The sequence below is a fragment of the Panulirus ornatus genome, chromosome 5 (assembly GCF_036320965.1).
Source record: "Panulirus ornatus isolate Po-2019 chromosome 5, ASM3632096v1, whole genome shotgun sequence".
Lineage (NCBI taxonomy): Eukaryota > Metazoa > Arthropoda > Malacostraca > Decapoda > Palinuridae > Panulirus > Panulirus ornatus.
Window position 1 is genome coordinate 4,529,352 of NC_092228.1, and position 27,560 is coordinate 4,556,911.

Consider the following 27,560-nt stretch of genomic DNA (forward strand, 5'->3'; position numbering starts at 1 on the left):
CTGTTCTTAACGCTACCTTGCTAACGCGGGAAATGGCGAATAGTATGAAAGAAAAGAAATATATATATAAATATATATATATATATATATATATATATATATATATATATATATATATATATATATATATATATATTTCCATTTACACATTATCTCGAGAACATTATCTCGGAAAGCAAAAATGGGTATGTTTGAAGGAATAGTGGTTCCAACAATGTTGTATGGTTGCGAGGCGTGGACTATGGATAGAGTTGTGCGCAGAAGGATGGATGTGCTGGAAATGAGATGTTTGAGGACAATGTGTGGTGTGAGGTGGTTTGATCGAGTAAGTAACGTAAGGGTAAGAGAGATGTGTGGAAATAAAAAGAGCGTGGTTGAGAGAGCAGAAGAGGGTGTTTTGAAATGGTTTGGTCACATGGAGAGAATGAGTGAGGAAAGATTGACCAAGAGGATATATGTGTCGGAGGTGGAGGGAACGAGGAGAAGAGGGAGACCAAATTGGAGGTGGAAAGATGGAGTGAAAAAGATTTTGTGTGATCGGGGCCTGAACATGCAGGAGGGTGAAAGGAGGGCAAAGAATAGAGTGAATTGGAGCGATGTGGTATACCGGGGTTGACGTGCTGTCAGTGGATTGAATCAAGGCATGTGTATGGGGGTGGGTTGGGCCATTTCTTTCGTCTGTTTCCTTGCGCCACCTCGCAAACGCGGGAGACAGCGACAAAGAATATATATATATATATATATATATATATATATATATATATATATATATATATATATATATATATATATATATATTGTGTGTGTGTGTGTGTGTGTGGCACACGTTTCGTGAGGACAATCCACCTCATCAGGTGTCAGTACTTAACAAAGTTATTTAAATCCCAACATCACACTGGAGTACCGCCGTTTACCGCCAACCAGTACAGACCAACCACTGTCTTCTTTGACCGGCAGTAACCGTTAAAAGAGAATGATTAAAGGGGTCACGTGGCGAGGGTTGACCTGGGTAGATGGGTGTCTTGAACAACTTTTTTGTTTTCGCGTTTGTCAGTTCTCTCATAAAGATTCGGTTAATGCTAGGATGGGCTTTGAAGTTGCTTTGGGACAAATTAAAGTTCTTTGTATTAACGATTAAGACAGATTCAATGACGTTGCGTGTGGCTTAATCAACAGAGGTATAGATATATGCCTTGCATTTGACGGCGTAAACACCCCTAATTTTTGCATGATTTGTCCCACTATTCTTTAAGGTCTTACTGATAGTATTATTGTAATGGAAAACATTACAAGGACTGTGTTACAGAACATGTCTTAGATTTGCAAGTTGGAGGAATAGGGCAACACTAAACATTTAGATTTATCATTGTATGTCACATTTTATGCCATAAATATGAAGTCAGATTTTTCTTAAATCTCCCCGGTTCTGCTAGTTTGGAGAACCCTAAATCTGTGAATCCGTTTTCTTTGAATTAACCCTGGATCTGATTGCCTGGGGGAGTATCAAAATGAGACGACTTTCCTTGAATTATAGATGTTCATGATTTCTAATCCTGGCGGGTCCTCGAGTTGCTACCTACTTGTTTCAGTGGTTAGTTTGCTACAACCATCCTCATCCCTTATACTAGAGCAGTACTTCCTAAATTCCTCTCCAACTTTTTTCTCATATTTTGACATGAACCATGGTTACTCTGGTATTGCATCTTTTGAAGAGCCGATGTAGACAGTTGATGGATATCACCAGATCCCCATCTCGCCTCCATAACGGGCATCTAACCCTCATCCTCTCATTGTTGCTCATTTGTCTTAACTCTGAGAACACCTTAGTTGCTCTTCCCTGTACCTTGTGTTACAAGTTTGTGTTCCTTTAGGCGTGATAACAGAATCGCTGGTCATAATCAAATTTTGGTCAAAGCAGCGAACAAAGTTCAGGCGTTTATCCATATACTTGAACGCCTCTTACATTCGCCAGCGGACAGATTGCTACTTTCACAATTGTCCTAATAGATTAGGCACATGTTAACCCCTAGGTCTTTGACACATAATCCTGTAATTCATCTTCTGCTTCCTTCCCTGTCTCTATTCAATTCCCCAGCACGCACTTGGGCTGAATCTCATCATCCATTTCTCTCGTGACTTTTGCAACGACCTTAAACAAGTTTTGCTAAAATTTCAGTTTGTCAGGTAAGTCGTTAACATACAAAGTACAGCAGGGAGGCCAAAAGAGAGACCTGCAACACGTCACCTATGACCCATCACCCATTTCAAGATGCACTTCTTTTGCTACCTTTCACTATAATGGTTCTCATCGGCAAAGGAGTACGCTCCTTATCGATGCCTGCAGCAATCAAGTAGGGTGCAGTGTCAAAATACACAGTGCACCCATTCCCCTTATCTAAGATGAAGAGTTCTTCCTGTCAAACATGTCTAGACTCTCAAAGATAGGTTAACCATGACCTTTTGCTGATAACAGGTTGCTGCCTTTTACTCTCTGGTATCTTGTCCAGTGTTTAGCACGATTTTCCTAATTACAGTCTTACAAAATAAGCACATTTGCCCTCTCCTGCATTTTGAAAACCAACCCTTCCTCTACTGGTCAAGCAAATAATTCAAGTGCCTTTACCGCGTATGGATAGACTTCATCAGGATCATGGGCCTAGTATGAGGAGTTTTAATGCCTGGATTATATCATATTCGTCTATTACTATTTCTGCTACAACTTTATTCCTTTTACCTTACTATGTTTGTGCAATATTGTCCTCCATAGATAAAAGCTTCATAATTCAACCCATCACCTTCCCTCAAGAATTATCCCCTTAAATTCCCAGGGCCTGATCAGCAGTTCACTTACAGAGTTTGTTCCTAAAGAATTTACAAGTCTTGGGTTGTCTTTTGCTTTACCTACACTGATTCAAATCTTTTTTCATCCTTACCTTTAAGTACTCATTCCCTAATCTGTATCTTTCATATGCTCATTGGCTGCATAATCTATATACCTTTCATTCTAATATCTGTGCTCTGTTGCTTTATGGCTTCCTGTCAAACCATATCTCTTAATTGTGATCCTTTTCCTCAATTAGTTAATGGGGTACCTATTTTTAACTTCTTTACTGATATTTCACAGAAACTTTTGTAACATTAGTCTGTTCATCTTCCAATTTGAGTCTTGAAGGCCCAGTTATCCCCCTCTTTTACCATATTTCTAAAAGCACAATACATGATCACTTTCCAATAAGAACATCAAAATTCATTTATTCTATATCCATACTGCAGTGAAGTAAGTACAAATTGCGATCATCCACCCAATTCTTATATGGTATGACTATATAACTTCAAAACTAATCTCCAGGAGTTCCTGCAGCTGCAAGGCAGTACTACAATCTATAGCATGGAAAAAATGGACTCCTCTGGAGTGAGTTTATTTATGAGATTGTATTATCAGAGATAAACAGCACCTTTCTGAAGGTCTTTTCAGAGCAACATAAACACAAACTGCTGGAGTTTGGAAGGCCTTTCTATACTTTATGTGCACATGCTCATCAGAGAAATTCAATCCAAGAAACTTGTTTCCATGAATCTCCATGGGTATCTGAGTTTTCCCAGTGCATTTTCCTGTATCTGAAATCCTCCATTATCACCACTTCCATCCCCATTCTCTTTATATTACTTCATTGTTCAAAATATGTACCTGCTTTGGATTATTGCAGAGTTAGTGTGGCAGCACACTTCATATGTAGGTAGTAACACCAAAGTGAGTAGCCATCTTCAAGGAGGTTATATCTTCAGTGTCCTCAGGGACCTTCTCACCCTAGTTTGAATATTATCAGATTCTGCCAGCAAGTGATTACACTGAGTGTGAGAGGGGGCCTTTGTGAGGTTTTATCACTGTCCATGAATATTAAGTTAAGAAAATGGGTCTTTTCTTCCTGGGACAACTTCTTAAATCTGATGGTTTGTCCCAGGTACAGAAAAATTATTACAGAGCAGAGGCAAAAATATCACTAAACCCAAGGACAATACGCAACAATTGCATCCTTCCATCTCAACACCACAACTGAGGCAACAAATCTTATAGTCTAATTTCTAAAACTGTACCATATTGATATCCCCACAATAGTTTGTAATAGACTTTGTTCTACATATAAAAACTAAGGCATGAAACCTTATTTTAAATTGTAATCGTAGATTTTTTTGTGGAGATTGCACCCTATCAATGTTAACATTTTACATCCCTTCTTCCAGGTGCTGGGTATTTTGCCTCAGTATCCTTACCCTTTAGATGGATATGACCATAATGTTATCATCCATGTAACATCAGTAGGTGGCTCTGATAATGGAAGGATCTAGCATACATATTTGTATTTGGCAAGGTGCATATATGTTTGTATTGTCATGAAAACATGAGTGTATGCAAATAAACCTGGTTTTTTTCCTACAATAGTGTGCACTTTCTCTAGACCGTAAAACTGACAAGGATTTCCAGTCACAGATAATTCAGGTTTTACCTTAGGTTTACACACCAGTAACACCTCAACACCAGCTCAAAATACAATTTAATCAACTCACATACTACAACTACGCTCTTAATCCCAGAACACAACTTTGCTTGCCCATCCTAAGAGTGGTGTTAATCCTCCAAACACCAATGAATTAATCTGAGAAATGACCACTTTTCTTTAACTCCAGCATATCTGGGCCTTATGAACTTCAATAAATGATGTAGGTGACTATATCTATGTATTGGATATCTTATTGTTTATTTTCATGGATTGGTCACTGCCATTACCTTCAGATTTTTCACATATCTGAAAATTCCATATATATATATATATATATATATATATATATATATATATATATATATATATATATATATATATATCTATTAGTAATATTTTAAATCTTATATCACCAATGTTTAATATAAAAAGATTGTTACTTAAACAAAGTAACTATCACAGAGTATAAGTATAGCTCAAAAATTGTCACATGAATCAAACATAAATACCATTTAAAATACTGCTAACAAAATACAATTTTTTCAGGTAACACCTCAAAAACTAGTCATTCCATTAAATAAATTGTCCAACCACCTAAAAAATACATTGAAATCTCATTAATACAGAATCCTGCTATGCCTTAGTAGAAAAGATGTATTTGCTAAGAATTATACAAGACCCAACCTCGGTCCTCGGTAAGTGCAATGGGTTTTATTGCTCTCTCTATGTGATACAGTCATATGCATCAACAATAACAGACTCACCTCGTAGGCCCCACAACCCCTGAATAGCATCAGGAATGGACAACTGGGCCTCCAAAAAAAAATTTTACTTGACTCCTTTCTCTGTTCTTTCTTTGTGAAATAATAAACAGCATTTCTCTAGAAGACCCTTCCCCTATCCAGGGTTCCTTTCAGTTCCCAAGTTGCACTATACTCAGTTGCAAGCACATAAACATGCATCTACACATACATTACATGATCATACATTACATACTGACAAAAAACTGATGCAAGGCCTAATATATAGCCAAGGTATGGGACACACATTCATGTGGACAGGGATGCCCAGAGTAGCACAGCAGTTACTCCACTTCATAGATGGGAACTAAAAAGCAAATTTCATTTTTATGAAACAATATTTGGATAACAGGGCATGTTAACCTTAATATGAAAATGACCTAAAGCTATGTATGCATGTCTGAAAATACAGGAAGTAATGTTACAAAAACATATCAATAGCCATATAAAGGCTACAGTGCCAAAGGAGACAATATCATGCTTACAGTGATAGTGGTATGATAAAAATTACAAAGTGGAATTTATGAAGTTTCAAAAATATTACATTTTCAGCATGTTTAGGTATAACTACCACTTCTCATCACTATTGCACATACATCTTATAAACTTTGCCAGCTAACTTGAATACAAAGTACTCATGCATACTCAAGAGTCCTCTACCCCATCATAGATTTAAAATGATACAGAAACCCCTCCCACATAAAAGATTAACAAATTCAACCCATGTCATGGAATGATTAGATAACCAAAAAAAAAATAGATACGCATTTATATAAACACACATGCACATATCAAAGAAAGAAATTAGTAAAGATATAATACTATAAAATGATTATGAAATTACAATATATTCCAAAATGTAAAATTATAAAGAAATTCAAAAATGTTCACTATTTTCTAAATGTCAGATTTTCCTGCCACTGGATCAACACTTACAAACATACTACATCACTGTACACATGATGCTCAACACCAATACTGATATCAATACTCAATACAGCTCCATCTGTTGAAGTTGGTTAATTCTTTTTTTAACCATATAACCCCAGGACCCCTCATATGGAGCTCCTGCAGCTTCAATGTTACACTACACCCAGTGCCAGGACACTGATGAAATCCTTAAGTGAGAAATTCTTCGACGAGATTGTTTTCCTTTTTGTGCACTGGTGAAGATACACATGTAAAGCATAATTACAAGCACATGTCGAACTCGAAGGTAACAATGGTACTGTTCTTACACTATTTCCTACTTGAAGTGGTTAATTTCATTTTTCCATATAGTTTTATCAAATTTAATGCATTAAATTCCATACATCATATCCATGTACAATTTGAAGTGGTCTCAAGATTACAATTCTCAAAACGTTCCTTCTTAGACAAAAACTAACATATTACTTTTGTACTATAAATCTAAAGATAATTTTTCTCATCATCCAATATGTACAGCATGAGCAAAGCAATGGTGATTTCAGTAAAAAAAAAAAAAAAAAAAAAAAAGACTAGTCCAAATTCACAATTTCATTATCTTGTTTTACCTTCATCATAGGTTTTCTTTCCCTTTTTCTTTCAAATACCTTACCATTTCCTTGCCAATTCTCACTACATACATCATTTGGAGTTTTAATTATCTTTGCCACCCATGGTTGATTTGATTCATTATAAGCTTCGGTCTTCATTGTACTTGATGAAGTTTTGATAATTATGCAAGGGCTCTTTTTATTGTCATGGTGATCACTGTTCTTCTGACTAGAATCTGTTAATGTACTAGCATACTTTATAATATATTTAGGTTGTTGAGCTTTCATGCTGACCTGAAATGATGTGCTACAACTGTGACCAACTTGATTTGACTGATTAGAAGATTCATTAGAAGGATCAATTCCTTTAGACTCAGATCTGGTGGAGAGAGTCATTTTAGCAATTCCTGAATGACATACAGGGTTTTCTCTTGACTGCATAACAACTGCTTTTAATAAATCATTATCCTCAGACTTACAGGTAATTTCAGGATGAGGTTTAATTGGTCTAAAAACAGTTTTGGGGCTTTCTACACCATCACTTGTTATCTTTGGTAAACATCTCCTAAATAGAACTCTAGGAGTATCATCTGGCAAGAGAAGAGTATATGGTACACCACTTTGGACAATGCTTTTAACTTCATCAATGTCTATGGAAGCCTTAGAAACCAGAGTCTTACCATCACTAGGATTATCTTTAACTGAAGCTATAGATGCAAAAGGTAATTTCGATTTGTTATTAATCTGAAAAGAGCCTGTTATTGGAATGAAACCACCAGTGGTAGCTCGAGTGGGGGCTGGAAGATCATACTGTGTTGGTTTTATTTGCTTTGAAATAGTCTTAGTCACTGGTGCTTTTGTTCTATTTTTACCAATAATTCTGCCAATATCCTTTTCTGTAGTCTGATTTACTAAACAGCCATCACTCTTCAGTAACTTAGATGTATTGGAGAAAACAAAAGACTGACTATCATTGTTGCTACTCCACTCATTTAAACATAATACATTATCAGAATCAGTATTATCAGTCTGGGCCTTCTCATAAACATTTTCTGATGATTTATACATTTTGGAAGAAGTGCTGCCACTGCTTTCTTTTGCACTCATGGCAACATCTGATGACATATCCTTAGAATGCTCCTTCTGTATATCAGGAGATGCTACAGCTGTCTCTAAAAGTTTCCTGACCTTGGCTTCTTTCATATTTGCCATCTCAACTGCCTTCTGTGTGACTGGACTTTCCAACTTACTTATACAGTGTTCTCCAATAAAAAGAGACTCTAGTTCACTAGCCCAGTAAGTTACAAATTTCTCAGAGCATTGCCAACCACATATTGCACATCCGGCCAAATCCCGATCTCTCAGTTTTGTTGTGTTTCCACTGATTATATTGAACCTGCACGTTTCACATACAGGGTGCAGTTCTGCTCTGTGACCTAAATAAGGCCAGCACTTCTCATTGCATACAATACAAACTGGCCGGTGCCTTTCAGCATACCATTTACAAACACATGACATTAACTGTAGGGTCACAGCCACATTCTTTGTACACTGCCTCTTTGATTTCAAGCCAAGATGCTTCTTAATACTGCCTCGGTGGACTAAGTCATTGCAATAGGGGCATGAAAAAAACTTTTCTCTTGAGAATAATTCCTGACACCAACTGTAGTGTATGACAACTTGCTCACAACCTTCCACATCCAATGGAAAGTACTGGTGGCAGTTGATGCACTGTAAGCGACTAGATAAACGAACCTGAAAAAAAAAATCATAACTAGAAATGAAAGAATATCTTTAAAGTCACCATACTATATATCAACAACTACAGGTAAGAAAATATTTTGAAATGATTCTATTACATATTAATTAAGGCAGTGGCCTTAAACAGTATCTCTGTCTGTGAACTAACCCCATCAAAAAAATAAGCTCCAGAAGATAGACAAATGCAGTGAGAACCGATTTGGGCAAGGGATTATCTAGTTTCATCATTGTACTTGATCACCAGGAAACAGACAAAGAAAGACCAATCCACTCACATATATACATATATACATACACACACATACACGTACATATACATATACACACAGGAACATATTTATACCTGCTTGCCTTCATCCATTCCTGGCGCCACCCCACCCCACAGGAAACAGGATCATCACCCCTGTGTAAGCAAAATAGTGCCAGGATAACAGACAAAAAGGCCACATTCATTCATACCCAGTCTCTGTCATGTGTAATGCAACGAAACCACAATTCTCTATCCACATCCAGGCCCTACAGACCATTCTATGGTTTACCCAGATGTTTCACATGTCTGGTTCAGTCCATTGACAGCACATCAACCCCAGTATACCACATCGTTTCAATACACTCTATTCCTTGCATGCCTCTCACCCTCCTGCATGTTTAGGCCCCAATCGCTCGAAATCTTTTTCATTCCATCCTTCCACCTCCAATTTGGTCTCCTGCTTCTCCTTCTTCCCTCCATCTCTGATACATATATCCTCTTTGTCAACCTTTCCTCACTCATTCTCTCCATGTCCAAACCATCCTCTTTTGCTCTCTCAACTACACTCTTTTTATTACCACACAGCTTTCTCATTCTTTCATCACTTACTCGATCAAACCACTTCACACCACATGTTGTCCTCAAACAATTAATTTCCAACACATCCACCCTCCACCTGTACAACCCTATCTATAGTCCATGCCTCACAACCATATAATATTGTTGGAACTCTCCACCGTACAACCCTATCTATAGTCCATGCCTCACAACCATATAATATTGTTGGAACTATTATTCTTTCAAACATGCCCATTTTTGCTGTCGAGATAGCATGCTCTCTTTCCACACATTCTTCATCACTCCCAGAACCTTTGCCCCCTACCCCACCCTTTGACTTCCAATTCCATGGTTCCATTTGCTGCTAAGTCCACTCCCAGATATCTAAAACACTTCACTTCCAATTTTTCTCCATTCAAACTTACATTGCAACTAACTCGTCCCTTAACCCTGCTGAACCTAGTATTCTTGCTCTTATTCACACCTACTCTTAACTTTCTCCTTTCACACACTTCCAGACTCAGTCCAACTTATGAAGTTTTTCACTCAAATCAGCCACTACTGCTGTATCATCGGTAAACAACTGAGTGACTTCCCAGGCCCTCTCATCCCCAGCAGACTACATACTCACTCCTCTCTCCATAACTCTTGCATTCATCTCCCTAACCACACCAACCATAAACAAATTAAACAACCATGAGAACATCACAATCCCCTCCCGCTGACTGACCTTCAGTGGGAACCTTTCACTCTCCTCTCTTCCTACTCGTACACATGCCTTACATCCTCCATAAAAACTTCTCACTGGTTCTAACAGCTTACTCTTAAGACCTTCTACAAAGCATCTCTATAAACCCTATCATGTGCCTTCTCCAGATCCATAAATGCTACATACAAATCCATCTGTTTTTCTGAGTATTTCTCACACACATTCTTCAAAGAAAATACTTAGAAAAGCAAATGGATTTGTATGTAGCATTTATGGATCTGGAGAAGGCATATGATAGAGTTGATAGAGATGCTCTGTGGAAGGTATTAAGAATATATGGTGTGGGAGGCAAGTTGTTAGAAGCAGTGAAAAGTTTTTATCGAGGATGTAGGCATGTGTACGTGTAGGAAGAGAGGAAAGTGATTGGTTCTCAGTGAATGTAGGTTTGCGGCAGGGGTGTGTGATGTCTCCATGGTTGTTTAATTTGTTTATGGATGGGGTTGTTAGGGAGGTAAATGCAAGAGTTTTGGAAAGAGGGGCAAGGATGAAGTCTGTTGGGGATGAGAGAGCTTGGGAAGTGAGTCAGTTGTTGTTCGCTGATGATACAGCGCTGGTGGCTGATTCACGTGAGAAACTGCAGAAGCTGGTGACTGAGTTTGGTAAAGTGTGTGAAAGAAGAAAGTTAAGAGTAAATGTGAATAAGAGCAAGGTTATTAGGTACAGTAGGGTTGAGGGTCAAGTCAATTGGGAGGTGAGTTTGAATGGAGAAAAACTGGAGGAAGTGAAGTGTTTTAGATATCTGGGAGTGGATCTGGCAGCGGATGGAAACATGGAAGCGGAAGTGGATCATAGGGTTGGGGAGGGGGCGAAAATTCTGGGAGCCTTGAAGAATGTGTGGAAGTCGAGAACATTATCTCGGAAAGCTAAAATGGGTATGTTTGAAGGAATAGTGGTTCCAACAATGTTGTATGGTTGCGAGGCGTGGACTATGGACAGAGTTGTGCGCAGGAGGATGGATGTGCTGGAAATGAGATGTTTGAGGACAATGTGTGGTGTGAGGTGGTTTGATCGAGTAAGTAACGTAAGGGTAAGAGAGATGTGTGGAAATAAAAAGAGCGTGGTTGAGAGAGCAGAAGAGGGTGTTTTGAAATGGTTTGGGCACATGGAGAGAATGAGTGAGGAAAGATTGACCAAGAGGATATATGTGTCGGAGGTGGAGGGAACAAGGAGAAGAGGGAGACCAAATTGGAGGTGGAAAGATGGAGTGAAAAAGATTTTGTGTGAGTGGGGCCTGAACATGCAGGAGGGTGAAAGGAGGGCAAGGAATAGAGTGAATTGGAGCGATGTGGTATACCGGGGTTGACGTGCTGTCAGTGGATTGAATCAAGGCATGTGAAGCGTCTGGGGTAAACCATGGAAAGCTGTGTAGGTATGTATATTTGCGTGTGTGGATGTATGTATATACATGTGTATGGGGGTGGGTTGGGCCATTTCTTTCGTCTGTTTCCTTGCGCTACCTCGCAAACGCGGGAGACAGCACAAAAAAAAAAAAAAAAAAAAAAAAAAAAAAAAAAAAAAAAAAATTCTTCAAACACCTGATCCATACACCCTCTACCACTTCTGAAACCACACTGCTCCTCCCCAGTCTGATGCCCTGTACATGCCTTCACCCTCTCAATCAATACCCTCCCATACTGTTTTTCAGGAATACTCAACAAATTTATGCCTCTGTAGTTTGAACACTCACCTTTATCCCCTTTGCCTTTGTACAATGGCACTATCCATGCATTCTGCCAATCCTAAGGCACTTCGCCATGATCCATACATACACTAAATATCCTTACCAACCAATGAACAACAGAGTCACCCACTTTCTTAATAAATTCAACTGCAATACCATCCAAACCCGCCACGGTGCCAGATTTCATCTTCCGCAAGGCTTTCGCCATCTTTTCTCTCCTCACCAAACCACTCTCTCTGACTCTCTCACTTCGCACCACAACCCTACCAAAACACCCTACATCTGCCACTCCACTCTATCATCAAACACATTCAACAAACCTTCAAAATAATCCATCTCATCACTACCTTTTATCACTTTCCTCCTTGCCCCCCCTCACCAATGTTCCCATTTGTTCTCTCATCTTTTGCACGTTATTTACCTCCTTCCAAAACATCATTTTATTCTTCTTAAAGTTTATAATACTCTCTCATCCCAATTCTCATTTGCCATCTTTTGCAGCCCTTGCACCTTCCTCTTGACCTCCTGCCACTTTCTCTTACACATCTCCCAGTCATTTGCACTCCTTCCTTGCAAGTATTGTCCAAATGCCTCTCTTTTCTCTTTCACTAGCAACTTTACTTCTTCATCCTCCCACTCACAACCCCTTCTAATCTCCCACCTCCCACCTTTCTAATGCCACATATATCTCTTGCACAAGTCATCACTGCTTCCCTAAATACATCCCATTCACCACCCATTCCGCTCACATCATCTGCTCTCACATTTTGCCATTCTACACTCAATACTTCCTCACACAAGTCTCCTTTCCAAGCTCACTTACTCTCACCACTCTCTTCTCTCCAATATTCTCTCTTCTTTTTTGAAGACCTCTACAAATCTTCACCTTCACCTCCACAAGACAGTGATCAGACATCCTACCAGCTGCCCCTCTCAGAATATCAACATCCAAAAGTCTCTCTTATACATGCCTATTACTAAACATGTACTCTAACAATGCCTTTTGATCATGTCTACTACTCACATACATATATATGTGTACATCTTTCTCTTAAAACCAGGTATTCCCAATCAACAGTCTTTTTTCAGCACACAAATCCACAAGCTCTTCACCATTTCCATTAGCAACACTGAATATCCCATGTACACCAATTATACCTTCAATTACCACATTACTCACCTTTGCATTTAAATCATCTATCACTACTACCCTGGACTCGTGCACCAAAACTGCTGACACACTCACTCAGCAGCTCCCAAAATACTTGCCATCTCAAGATCTTTCTTCTCATGACCATGTCCATAAGCACCAATGATCACCCATCTCTCTCAATCTACTTTCAGTTTTACCCACATCAATATAGAATTTACTTCCTCACACTCTATCATTCACTCCCAGAACTCCAGCTTCAGGAGTAATGCTACTGCTTCCTTAGCTTTTGTCTTCTCACCAATCCCTAAATATACTCCCAAGACTTTTCTAAACCATTCTTCCTCTTTACCCTTGAGCATCATTTCACTCAGAGCCAGAACATCCAGGTTTCTATCCTTAAACTTACTACCTACCTCTCCTTTCTTCTCATCTTGGTTAGATCAACATACATTCAGACACCCCAATCTGAGCCTTTGAGGAGGATGAGCACTCCCACTTGACTCCTTCTTTTAGAAATTGAAATACAAGAAGGGGAGGGTTTCCAGCCCCCCGCTCCTGCCCCTTTTAGTCACCTTCTAAGACATGTGGGGAATACATGGGAAGTATTCTTTCTCCCCTAACCAAGAGATATCTCAGATAATATTTCATGGATGGTGGAGGAACAAATACAATGGATGTATTTTGAGTGTAGAGGAATGTGAATGAAGAAATTTGTCACACTTAATCTATCAACTCGGAATACGAGAAAAATATGAAGGGAATCAATGGGTATATAAGTCAATGTTTACCTTCAGCACATAAGCCATAGGTTATGGATAAGCATTGAGTTACAGAGGATGTATGCACATGATCCACCCTATAAACATTGGAAATAAAGTTAATGATAGATTAATAAAGAGAAATAAATGAAGATGAGAAAAGGGATGGATTAGATTTAGACAATGACTAAGAGGGAAAATGACACGAATCACAGAGTGAAAGGGATGCAGAGTTGACATCAAGCTGACTTTATAGCCAAAACTATCTATGGAGAATCACAATAGGCAAACTTGGTCAATGTTAAAATATCTTTAAAGCATAGTACACGAAAAATGTGGTTTAGAAAGATAAATATAGCATATATTCAACAATTTGGTCTCCTCACAAAGAGTTATATAAAAGTGCAGTAGGCCCAAAAAAAACGCAAAAAGAATGTGAACCTAAAATTGAGTAAACTGAGTCGTAAAGGAGGAGGGAATCACTCAACCTGGAGACCATGTGAGAAAAGATGAGGAATATATGGCAACCCCCAATACATTCCAATGAGTGAGAGTGATATCAATTGAGAACATGTTTTAAGTCAGTGCAGACTCTGCAACAAGATGATCTGACGTGGAGCTAGGCGAGAGAAGTCAGGGAAGAGTGAAAGCATTTCTTTACCAGAGTCTTAGAAATATAGACTAACCTCAGCAAAGATGAAGTAGATGTGGATATCACTGAAAAATTTAGAAAGTTGAAAGACAGATGAAAGTTCCCTCTCCACATACATAAATAAGCAAACATATACATAATCATAACATCAAACACAAAACTTACCCATGCTTTAGCCTTGTTCTTAGCAATCATTACGCTTAATTTTATATTCTCCCTAAAATTCTTTAACTTAACAGGAATTTCATGAAGCTGATTGAACCTTTCTCGTGGAGTGATGTGTTTAACAATTTCGTCAATGTTTTCTTTCTTGAAAGGACATCTGAAATTATAGAGGTAATAAGAACCATGAAAACTGTATCATCATATTAGGCAATATGTTAAATCATAAAAGATGAAACACAATGAAACTGTACTATATGAGGACACACGAACCTAATCATGTACATTATGGAATAAATTGAGTCAGCAGTAGTGCCATTCTGCGTTGTTATCTTACCCCATATGAAATCACCAAGTCTCTGACATGCACTAAAACCATGGCTCTGGGATTTCTTACATATAGCTTTATACCATAAAAAGGTTTGGAGGTCATCATATTGCTCCTCTGGTCAGTTAGGCCACTGAAGGCCATGGCCTGTAGGTGTATATAATCATCACATGTTGAATGGTCTAGTTCACTTTGTAGATACTTATCCAAGACCATTTCACATACATCTCAGATTTTTTTTCTTAAGACAGAGGCAATGAATTAAACTTCTATTTTCACCACATCTACAATCTCTATTTCTCCTGCATTCAAGGCCTATGACATACCTATACCAAGTTGCTGAATTTACCCCCCTCTTTTAAAACAACACTTTTCTGCAAGACTAAACACCCCAAAGCCACAAAACCCACCAAGCTTTAGTGCTTACACCATCTTTATGCAATCATCAGTGCATACACCTTACTTATGCACACTATGAACATAAACAAACAGTTGAATTCCTATATGATACATCTCTCTAATTCTCTGTTTTATGGTATTTTATATGCTAAAACATTGTAATACACTGCTTAAACATGAGTAGCGCTTTAAGAAGACCTACTGGCTTTACAATAAACCTGTTATGAAATAAGGTGTTCTTATAAGGGGTCAGTACCAACTAATCGGAGCATTTTTTTGACTGAAAATACTACAATGAAAGATGATCATTGTAGAAAATTGGACCATTACTAGATATGTAGAGCAAAATATATACATATACACAAGTATGGGTTTTCAGAAAAGAAGAGTGAATGTTGGGGTGAAGAAGGTGGTGAGAGTAAGTGAGCTTGGGAAGGAGACCTGTGTGAGGAAGTATCAGGAGAGACTGTGTACAGAATGGAAAAAGGTGAGAACAATGGAAGTAAGGGGAGTGGGGGAGGAATGGGATGTATTTAGGGAATCAGTGATGGATTGCGCAAAAGATGCTTGTGGCATGAGAAGAGTGGGAGGTGGGCTGTTTAGAAAGGGTAGTGAGTGGTGGGATGAAGAAGTAAGAGTATTAGTGAAAGAGAAGAGAGAGGCATTTGGACGATTTTTGCAGGGAAAAAATGCAATTGAGTGGGAGAAGTATAAAAGAAAGAGACAGGAGGTCAAGAGAAAGGTGCAAGAGGTGAAAAAAAGGGCAAATGAGAGTTGGGGTGAGAGACTATCAGTAAATTTTAGGGAGAATAAAAAGATGTTCTGGAAGGAGGTAAATAGGGTGCGTAAGACAAGGGAGCAAATGGGAACTTCAGTAAAGGGCGTAAATGGGGAGGTGATAACAAGTAGTGGTGATGTGAGAAGGAGATGGAATGAGTATTTTGAAGGTTTGTTGAATGTGTCTGATGACAGAGTGGCAGATATAGGGTGTTTGGGTCGAGGTGGTGTGCAAAGTGAGAGGGTTAGGGAAAATGATTTGGTAAACAGAGAAGAGGTAGTAAAAGCTTTGCGGAAGATGAAAGCCGGCAAGGCAGCAGGTTTGGATGGTATTGCAGTGGAATTTATTAAAAAAGGGGGTGACTGTATTGTTGACTGGTTGGTAAGGTTATTTAATGTATGTATGACTCATGGTGAGGTGCCTGAGGATTGGCGGAATGCTTGCATAGTGCCGTTGTACAAAGGCAAAGGGGATAAGAGTGAGTGCTCAAATTACAGAGGTATAAGTTTGTTGAGTATTCCTGGTAAATTATATGGGAGGGTATTGATTGAGAGGGTGAAGGCATGTACAGAGCATCAGATTGGGGAAGAGCAGTGTGGTTTCAGAAGTGGTAGAGGATGTGTGGATCAGGTGTTTGCTTTGAAGAATGTATGTGAGAAATACTTAGAAAAGCAAATGGATTTGTATGTAGCATTTATGGATCTGGAGAAGGCATATGATAGAGTTGATAGAGATGCTCTGTGGAAGGTATTAAGAATATATGGTGTGGGAGGCAAGTTGTTAGAAGCAGTGAAAAGTTTTTATCGAGGATGTAAGGCATGTGTACGTGTAGGAAGAGAGGAAAGTGATTGGTTCTCAGTGAATGTAGGTTTGCGGCAGGGGTGTGTGATGTCTCCATGGTTGTTTAATTTGTTTATGGATGGGGTTGTTAGGGAGGTAAATGCAAGAGTTTTGGAAAGAGGGGCAAGTATGAAGTCTGTTGGGGATGAGAGAGCTTGGAAAGTGAGTCAGTTGTTGTTCGCTGATGATACAGCGCTGGTGGCGGATTCATGTGAGAAACTGCAGAAGCTGGTGACGGAGTTTGGTAAAGTGTGTGGAAGAAGAAAGTTAAGAGTAAATGTTAATAAGAGCAAGGTTATTAGGTACAGTAGGGTTGAGGGTCAAGTCAATTGGGAGGTGAGTTTGAATGGTGAGAGGCTGGAGGAAGTGAAGTGTTTTAGATATCTGGGAGTGGATCTGTCAGCGGATGGAACCATGGAAGCGGAAGTGGATCATAGGGTGGGGGAGGGGGCGAAAATTTTGGGAGCCTTGAAAAATGTGTGGAAGTCGAGAACATTATCTCGGAAAGCAAAAATGGGTATGTTTGAGGGAATAGTGGTTCCAACAATGTTGTATGGTTGCGAGGCGTGGGCTATGGATAGAGTTGTGCGCAGGAGGATGGATGTGCTGGAAATGAGATGTTTGAGGACAATTTGTGGTGTGAGGTGGTTTGATCGAGTAAGTAACGTAAGGGTAAGAGAGATGTGTGGAAATAAAAAGAGCGTGGTTGAGAGAGCAGAAGAGGGTGTTTTGAAATGGTTTGGGCACATGGAGAGAATGAGTGAGGAAAGATTGACCAAGAGGATATATGTGTCGGAGGTGGAGGGAACGAGGAGAAGAGGGAGACCAAATTGGAGGTGGAAAGATGGAGTGAAAAGGATTTTGTGTGATCGGGGCCTGAACATGCAGGAGGGTGAAAGGAGGGCAAGGAATAGAGTGAATTGGAGCGATGTGGTATACAGGGGTTGACGTGCTGTCAGTGGATTGAATCAAGGCATGTGAAGCGTCTGGGGTAAACCATGGAAGGCTGTGTAGGTATGTATATTTGCGTGTGTGGACGTGTGTATGTACATGTGTATGGGGGGGGTTGGGCCATTTCTTTCGTCTGTTTCCTTGCGCTACCTCGCAAACGCGGGAGACAGCGACAAAGTATAAAAAAAAAAAAAAAAAAAAAAAAAAAACCACAAGTGTATTATAGCATAAAAAGTGTTCCTTCTTATAGTGTGGACCTTCTGCACATTTTTCTTCTTAGGATGAGTCTAATGCAAATTTTGAGCACTTAAACAATCAACCATCTCAAATACTCACATGCTGAGTGAGTCTGGAGTGCATTCCACTGTATCACAGTTAGCTTACCATAAAGTTTACTTATCTTACTTTTGTGCATTTTCCTTTAATTATACATATCAATCTATTTCACAAGGAAATCCTTTACTTTTATGCACATGAGGACAAGAAATACAAACATACCTCACCATTTAAGGATTCAGAGCCTTATTGCTATTCTTACTTCCCCCTCTTATTTCTTCCTCCCCTGTGCACCTAACTCTCCATCTCCTTAATTATATTCTTACCATGCCAAGACACATCTACTTCACTGTCATCTCCAAAACATCAATCCATATATTTCTGAGCATTTACTGTATCGTTATTAGCATTTATAGAGCAATAAATTACCTGAGTTTATTCAGACTCATATACATGGATGATCCTTAGTAATTCACAATGCTATAAGTCAGTAAAATACTATTTTCTAATTTTTCTTAAAACAGAAGGGGGGGGGGGGGGACAGCAGCCATAATGACATGAATGGGTTAAAAGCAGAGCCATCATTATAAATAACACAACAGAGCTAAAAAAATGAAGAGAAAGTGGGTAGTATCTACATCAGTGGATGGTGGTAAAAGGTACTGAAAATGGGAGATAAGAGACGGTAGCAGCGAGAAAACATCATTTAACATACATGAAGAGCATGCAGCGTACAATTAACAAAGTCCACTCACTTAAAGTCACATTGAACACAATGGAAGTTAACAACCCTAGCTTCTTGGAGGCCCACTGTACCCAATCTCCTCTTTTTGGCTGGTACAGAACTGCAATCATTGGTAGGTCTTATTGTAATCTGGTCTTTTGTGATTTGCCTTTTCTTCGTAGATAAACTCTTCTTTGTTTTGGTTTTAATCTTAGTTCTACGTTCAGTGCCTGAGGTACTTTTCACAAACTCCTCCCTTTGTGTGTTCAGAATGCACCTTAAATATCTTTCTTCCTCATCACTGGTACTATTACAGTTCAAGAATTCAGGATCTTTTCCTGATGTGGCACCTACATTTACAGGCCCTGAAACTGGATCCTCACTGCCTACAGATGACTGACTCTGAGAATGAACAATGTCAGGCATCATGCTAACAGATTGGAAAGGCTGAGATTTCAGAGCTGCAGCAGACTTTGCAAAGAGAAGCTCACTCTCGGACATATCCAATCTTAAGATCTGAACTCCTTCAAGAAAGCACTGTGTTAAAGGTTCATCTAATGATTCCTCATTATCTTCTAGAGTTTTCTTTTCAGTGCTTTCTTTGCTAGAATTTAGGGAATTCTCTACAAATCTCTCAGAGTTTTCTTGATGTGAATCTACACCTTCAGCATTATTTGAATGTTCATATGAAGCTAGACACTTCGTATTTTCTAAATGCTCATCAACTGAATTTTCAACTGATCTATCATCTTCCAAGGAGCTTGCAGCACCATTTTCTACCCTATTCTCTGGAAATTCAGTCAGCTCAAGGTCCTTCTGCACATTAGCATCAACACCTTCCAACTGTATCAGACTTTCACGACTTGTTGACCTTGCTATCTGTGGTGCTTCTTGTCGCTCCATTTCCTCTATGAGACTGGCTTCTTCTTCATCAAATTCCAGCAACAGCTCCATTTGATTTCCATTTATGTTACTAAAATTCTTGATATCCTCCATCCTGGCAGTATCAGGTTCAATCTGAAATAGTTTCATGAATTACTGTCAAAACACTATTTCTGCAGATTTTTTTACATACTGAAATACTGTACTCCAAACTACAAAAATCTTTATTTCCATTATTTTTCAGGGTAAGTGCAAAAATATCTAACAATTTTCATGGCACAAATGAAATAAAACTGGCACAACCAGCTCATGTGATTTCCTACTATGGAATACAGGGATGCCTTCAACTGGGCTGAAGGATCTAAATTTTAGGGGGGGGGGGATTAATTATACCTGATGTCTACAAAACTCCTCTATTTTTGTTTTAACTATGATACACAACTTAAAGTCTAAGGAATAACTCCCACCTCCCATTAAAAGCCAACTTTTATCCACTTGCATTTAAACACTAAGAACTCTCAGACAATAGGGCCCCAACCACTAGAAACCCCAAGTCATGCTGATTACAGGGCCGGCTTCAGAAATCAGGAAAAGCTATCCCAGACACCATAAATTTTCATATTTTTCATAGGGCTCTCCCCCTGCACACACACACACACACACACACACACACACACACACACACACACACACACACACACAGGGTTTATGAATTGCAGGAGATTTTGAAAACTGGAGGGAACAACAAAAGACAGCTGAGAGACCCTAAAAGGCTAGGGCCAGCCCTGTATACAAGATTACCCACATGAATAATCAAATCAGGGGTGAAATCAAATATTTACTGGCAATTTCAATAAGGGCAGGAAACAATACAGTACACTGTCAATTGACAATAGTAACAGTGAACCTCTGCATCTTCAATTAACTAGTACAGTTTAAGGTGGGAACTTCATTCTTTTCTTAATTAAAACATAGCATCTTTCATTCTTTATACACTTTATCACAATCAGGTTTTTTAAGCTTGTCTTTCATATTGTCAAACCAACTTTTACCTCTTCCTATAGCCCTCCCTGTATTCTTTTTTTAAATCAAAACTTAGAAAAAAACCTCCCTGCACTTCAAAGCCCTCATAAATTTGGTGGTTTTTATCATACAAACTATATCAAAATCTTTTTCTCTATTCCTAATGGCCTTCCCTTTTATGAATTTTCAAGTTTATACTGTATCACATTATTATCTAAAATACTGTTATGTTTCTGGTTACTTATAGCCTTAATTACTATCAGGTTTTTTAGCTTTTAAACTCTCATATTATCACTTTAAGCCCTATCTTCTCCCCCATTCTTAAGAGCCATCTCTACCATCCTTCATATTTCATATTCCTTAGCTTCTAATCTGCTATACCTTACCCCTTAAACCCTGAAAGATAACATGTGATAACATACATAGCAAGTACCAAAAGTCATCACATGAGCATTAGTTCTTATGGGCTTATTTTGAAAAATCTATCTACATTCAGACATCTGTATACTGCCAAGCATTTACAACCCTGAACACCCCATGTACACCAATTATTCCCTCAATATATGTAAATGTGTGTAATTGTACATATAATTTTGTGTAAATAGTAACCATAAATAATGAAAAGCATCATTTGCTGAATGTGGGCAATGAGACTCAGTCATTCCCCACTTCTTTCTATATATACTTAGCAATTACAAGTATTTTTTCATAAACAGTGATAATACTACACCGAACTTAAATTGAACTTCAATCAGAGGTTTACACCCCACGCTTCCTACACCACCACCTCACCCAAGGCATTAAAAATTAACTAAAGCAACTTATATATGCTCTTTTCTTGAACCCATCATTAACAGTTACTGGCAATTTTTTCATTTCAATAATGAAACTAAAAATTTCAAGACCATCTTTTTTTGCCCATGAGTAATTTCAATGGCCATCCAGCATTTAAGACTGATATAGTTTCTATCATCTTATTCCGTTTAATATATACTTGATACCTTTAAACCCAATTTTTTTTCTCATTCACAGCCCCCCCCCCCCCTCCCCACACTACTAATGGATCTGGTTAATGATTATTAGGTAATAAATATCATCCCTTGGATTTAAATCACAGTACCTGGTATAGGCTTCTGAGGCTTTCTACCCTAAACCCAGGGTAGGTCCCCACAGCCTTGGATTTCTTATCAGCAGATTTAGTGCAATTAACCCTCATCTCCTCTAGACAGACATTCAAAAGAGGAAAGCAACTCCTTTAAACATAAATTCAAGCATCAAGTTTCATGACTATCTTAAGGTTGTCTGCCAAGCTTGGGTGGTTGCAGATGACGGTGAACAATAATTTCTACCCTCACTCAGTCATCCTTTGGCTATTCCAGTGACACCACATTCTTGTGGGTGTTCTAGAAACGAAAATGTGAGGGTAATAGTAAGATTTAAAAGACCAAAAAGATGCTCCTGAATTACTTGACAATGCTGATTTGTCTTTAAAGTTTGTGGAGTGATTTAGTGTAATTAACTCCTTCTCTCCTCTAGACTGATATTCACAAGAGACAAGCAACTCCTTTAAATATAAATTCAAGCATCCAGTTTCATACCTCTATCTTAAGCCTGTCTGCCAAGCTTGGGTGGTTGCTGAGATGACAGTGCACAATAATTTCTACCCTCACTTAGTCATCCTTCCACTATGCCAATGACACCACATTCTCTTGAGTTTTCTAGAAAGGAAAATGAAAGGCTTATAGTGAGATTTAGAAGGCCAGGAAGATGCTCCTGAATTACTTCATAATACTGATTTGTCTTTAAATTGAGTGGAGTGATTTTATGGACACTGACTTGGTATGATGACAAGTGTATAAACCAACTTTCACATGACACACAGTACTTGGGGCAAATGATAAGTGACATAAATGAAATATTTGTGAGATAAACATTTGAGTTTTTGTTTATACTGGCCAGTATAGTCAGATAAACTGACAAAAGAAAGCAGTCTTTCCATAAGTAATTCAAGTCTATTATAAGGGAACCAGGTGCCTAACATCCAGTGATGTATTTCAAAGGCTCCCAGGCTCTTTTGTCATATAAACACTACCTACTGAAAATTTATTTACTTTTAGAATAATGTAACAATTACAGTGGCGTTCAAGCATATACTTCTGGTGATAAGAATGTTATTTGTTCATTTATTTAATAAATAACATAGGAGCTTTGAATACTGAGTGTTTCCTTCTGGATGACTGCTTCAGCCTACTTGAGAAAATCTGGTCAATTAAGATTAAGAAGCAAAACTACTTCTACAATTAACAAAACCTATGAATACTTCCTCTAACTTCATATACCTAGCATTAACATCATTTCTAATATTCGAAAAAAGTGCTATTCTTATGTTTCAACATATGAACTTTTGTTACTGAATACATCTACACATACACGGGGAGGTGCACTGCATATTCTTTATACAAGGCAGGAAATAGCTTAGCAAAACTGTTAGCACATTTTGACTATAACACACAAAAAATCTGATAAATTATGACTTAGGGGATGTCAGGTGAAGTTTTCATACATTCTGTTGATTTCTAGGAATGTTTCAGTAAATTCTAGATTCTATAACTCATCTTTTTCCCTGAACTTCGAAGTTATCCCTACTAAACTTATCCTTCTCCCCACTAAACTTATCTATTATACACAAATACATTTATTCCCCCTTGTAATTCTAGGTTCTATAACTCATCTTTTCCCCTGAACTTCAAAGTTCTCCCTACTAAACTTATCTTTCTCCCCACTAAACTTATCTATCACACACAAATATATTTATTCCCCCTTGTACATTTCTTATCTTTTGCATTATAACAATTTTCCTTAAGCCGTTTAAATATATATATATATATATATATATATATATATATATATATAGATAGATAGATAGATAGATATATAAGGGGGCACACCTACAGTAATTCCTCTATATGGTAGGTCAATTAATCCACAAACGAAGTGGCATAAAAATAATCAATGAAAAGTTAGATAATCTCGTTCCCCCAATGACATTTAGATGGGTTATCTATGTGTTCTGATAAATTTCGTAAATTATATGACACTGAAAGATATATACCATCGGACCTCACATATTCCCTCATCACAAAGTCATACCTACAGGACTTAATAATAATCCATGGTCATAAGTTAAGAAAAAAGAACAGCAAATTACATGACATTGTTATAATGCATTCCACTTGCTGCTAACGGTGAAGCATTTCTTCCAATTATACTCATATGCTGTTCACTGGGCGACCTTAAAGTCTATAAGGATGTTAATTCTATAATATTCATATGTTGTTACCTGAGCGACCTTAAAGTCTATATGGATGTTACATTTATAACAATGTAAAACATGCTTACATTACTAATATCATAATAAATAGTAATTACCTTACAGGACAAATAAGGATTTCCCAAAGTCTTAAAACTTACCATTATAACTTATTAGTATAAATAAACAAGACTAAAATGTAAACTGTACAAAGAACAACACTGAGCTTATTGGATATGTTAAATCACTTTCAAAACTCAAGTCACTATATATATATATATATATATATATATATATATATATATATATATATATATATAAACTTACTTACAAACTGAGCAGCAACCTTCCCTCCAATTACAACGAAGTCGCATAAAGAAACGACTGCTTACCCAACACAATCCAGGGACACAAACATAACTATACACGTACACTTGTGACGAACTACCTCTAGATCAAGCATGCCACTTAGAATAACAGTAATAGTAAAAAAAAAAAAAAAAAAAACGTAAAACTGTTGGCAGAAATTAGAAGGTACAGGCCAAGCAGGAAGCTGAGAGCATCCCATCGCTCGTCACTTGTTTACCTCACGCTCTCCACCCGCGACAGCTGGAAGGCTGGCCTGCATGTAAACAAAACCAATTTCTTTCACTGCGAGACTATCACCTCGGTTTACCTTATGCATCGTATATCACAATCCTCCTGGACCTTTACCCTCCACGTCTGATGTTCAAAATCTCGCTGTCGAATTCATAAACTAATGCAAATACTTGTGAAAAGTAACGACTGCATTCCCAAACGAAGACTTAATACGCGCAACGCTGGGCATAGTCAATTGAAAGGCTAGATCATTTTCTTTATCGTTAGATTATCAGCAAAAACAAATAAAAGATGTTGGCTTTTCATTTTAATGATATAAAACCTCTACTAAATATCTATCATCGTAATAGGAAAATTCAATAATTTTGCTTACAAGGAGAACGAAGGTTTGGGCGACAAACAGCTGCTATTGTGTTAGCCCAGCTGATCAGTTGAAGTCAGCAATTTCAGCATTTCGTAAATTTTTTCGGATAAAGAGCATAGTTGATTACTCAATTTTCTTAGCTATTTAGTAATTTCTGGTCAATATGTCTATCATATCTTAGTGTATTCTTATATCAGATAAACCACACAGCAATTATTATAGTCCGCGATGGTACATAAAGTAATCCAAAGAAAAAATCTTAAATTGTCTTCAATTTTTTATCATCTCTTCATTTATTGGCCTATCTCATTTGTAAATACACTTTGGTCGTACTAAATCGAACAAATGTTGAACAAGTGTATAATGTATAATTTTTTTTTCTACAAAAATTTACGGTTATTGACACCCATATCTTTTTAACAATTTCAATCACCATTTTATGGTTGTGAATACAGAATTATCTTAAACTTTCCTTCTTTTTGCACAACGGTATACAAAGTGTATACAAAGGACACCGAAAATGAATCGGGATTTCAACTTTTTTTCTTTGGATTCTAATGAATTTATTTCTTCGGTTGGCGATAAATACATTATAAAAGTTTACAGAATATTGATCCCCATCGTTGCACTAGGACAACAGTTATGCTATCATTTAAGATTATGTTCACCGATCCAGCGTTTCAGTATATGACGTAAACATTTTAATGTATACATTTTGCGGGGCTCATATTTCGCTGCTCCCCTCAATTATGTGCATATTGAAGTAGTGGGAAATTTAGTAAGTTTTTTTTTTGGGGGGGAGGGGGAAATTATTGGTAAAGACCTGCAAGAAAGGAGGGATCCATGACAAGCATCCAGTTTCACGAGGACAAAGTTTCAGGTCAGGGAAGCACATGTATGTGAGGGTTTGGGAAATATGCATTGCAACAGTATGAAAAGAATTAATATTAAGAGTATAAAGACGACTGAGGGAGGACTATGAAGCTAAGGAAAGTTTGGATTCGAAGGCGAATACCTGTTGATATGAAAAGGACCAATTAAAATCAACTAAAGTTCCAGATAGGTAACTTGATACATAGGAATTTGTTAAAAACGCATCATAAGTGAATTCCTTATACTTAAGATTTGATTAAGACCAGGGGAGTGAGATCTGAATATTGACCTTTATCTTACGATATATATATATATATATATATATATATATATATATATATATATATATATATATATATATATATATATATAGTGAGAGGCGCGCAATAATGATCTCAGAAAATGCCAGGTAAATGAAACAATACAAGAAATAACAGAAACTATGAAAATCATACCAAACCATACCTTCAGGTACAAATTTAACCTTTATTGAAGAGTCATAAAGGAAATATACCAAAGAGATTGTCTTCATCCTTCCACTACACATGCTGCTTGCTGTGGGGAAAGGTACACTCATAAAACATGGCAAACAAACCCTAGGACAATCAAATGCGTTCAAACACCTTAGCATATGTTTTTCAAGCAGTCAAAATATACTATAAGGTTAATTTTGGCTTTCCAGGTTATTAAAGTAAGGTTATTTCGGTTTATGATAATCTCTAAAAGCGTTTTCACATTTTTGCCCCATATTTATCCTTGCTGACCATGACCCTCCCCACTATTTCTCATTCAATTTAGATCATATATCAAGGTCTACGTCACACTTCCCTGTTCAAATCTGCCTTGTTAAGTAAAGGAACATCATTGATATGCATTTCTCCCAAATCCATACGATATTTCCGTGGTGCCCCTAAACGTTGATCATGTATCTTCCCTTAACAGCCGAGATTTACGTGCTTTCATGGCTCAAAGTCGAAATATGTCACTATTGTGAAGGCGTTTTTGCCTTCTTCCACATGCTCATGTATATTTGCTGGAACTGGCTCGTTTAATGGGGCACATTTACGTACATAAAATGCAGAAATTTGGCGAGTGAGCACTTGGATCTAAATAGAAAAATAAACATGGACAATAAAGTAAATTTCGGCGGTTAAGGAAAACTGGGGAAGGTCTTCTACGCGAATCGATCTCCACGTCTTTCATAGACTTTTACAACGCTTAATCTCACATTTATCCTGTTTCATTGTCCTTTCATATATTCATCATCGTAGAATTTATCAATCTCATCATCAGTTTCCAAAAAAATTCCATTCAATGAATTTTCCTAGTCTATCATAAACTTTTACAACGCTTAATCTCACATTTACCGTTTCAGAGCCATTTGTTCCATATATCATCGTGGAATGTATTAATCCCATCATCAGCTTTCTTTTAAAGAACTACATAGATTATTGAGACTTTTGTTCGAATTTCCTCAAAATTCATATCCCATTTCTGTGCATGTCATTAAATAAGTGTATTTACCAGGTTTGAGGTTTGGAGAGGAAGAAAGCTTCTGATGAAGTTACTTATCGGATGTGACGAAACTAGGAAATTGTGCCGAAATATATAAGAATACCTTTTTGCATACAATCTAAATTTTCAAAGCTGTT

At 37.7% G+C, this 27,560-nt stretch overlaps 1 protein-coding gene across 5 annotated transcripts; it reads right to left on the reverse strand.

The window, feature by feature from the left end:
• Positions 1–4,740: 4,740 nt before the first annotated feature.
• On the reverse strand, positions 4,741–27,560 carry LOC139747454 (uncharacterized). 5 transcript variants are annotated; one of them, XM_071659838.1, is made up of 5 exons: positions 27,433–27,560; positions 22,360–22,479; positions 18,888–19,873; positions 14,564–14,720; positions 4,741–8,571 (listed from the first exon to the last, which is right to left on the reverse strand). In XM_071659838.1, the coding sequence occupies exons 3-5, from the start codon at positions 19,850–19,852 to the stop codon at positions 6,799–6,801; spliced, it is 2,895 nt and encodes a 964-aa protein (XP_071515939.1). In that variant the 5' UTR covers positions 19,853–19,873; positions 22,360–22,479; positions 27,433–27,560; the 3' UTR covers positions 4,741–6,798. The 5 variants fall into 5 exon arrangements, with proteins under 5 accessions (XP_071515939.1, XP_071515932.1, XP_071515924.1 ...); XM_071659831.1 differs by lacking the exon at positions 27,433–27,560 and adding an exon at positions 25,045–25,082 and having other exon boundaries at positions 6,578–8,571; XM_071659823.1 differs by lacking the exon at positions 27,433–27,560 and adding an exon at positions 24,748–24,904 and having other exon boundaries at positions 6,578–8,571.

Coding starts and splice junctions, on each gene's coding strand:
- LOC139747454 (XM_071659814.1), bottom strand. Junction 14,721..18,887: donor TGTGTTCAATGTGACTTTAA/GTGAGTGGACTT, acceptor CTATAATTTCAG/ATGTCCTTTCAAGAAAGAAA. Junction 8,572..14,563: donor AGAACAAGGCTAAAGCATGG/GTAAGTTTTGTG, acceptor TTTTTTTTTCAG/GTTCGTTTATCTAGTCGCTT.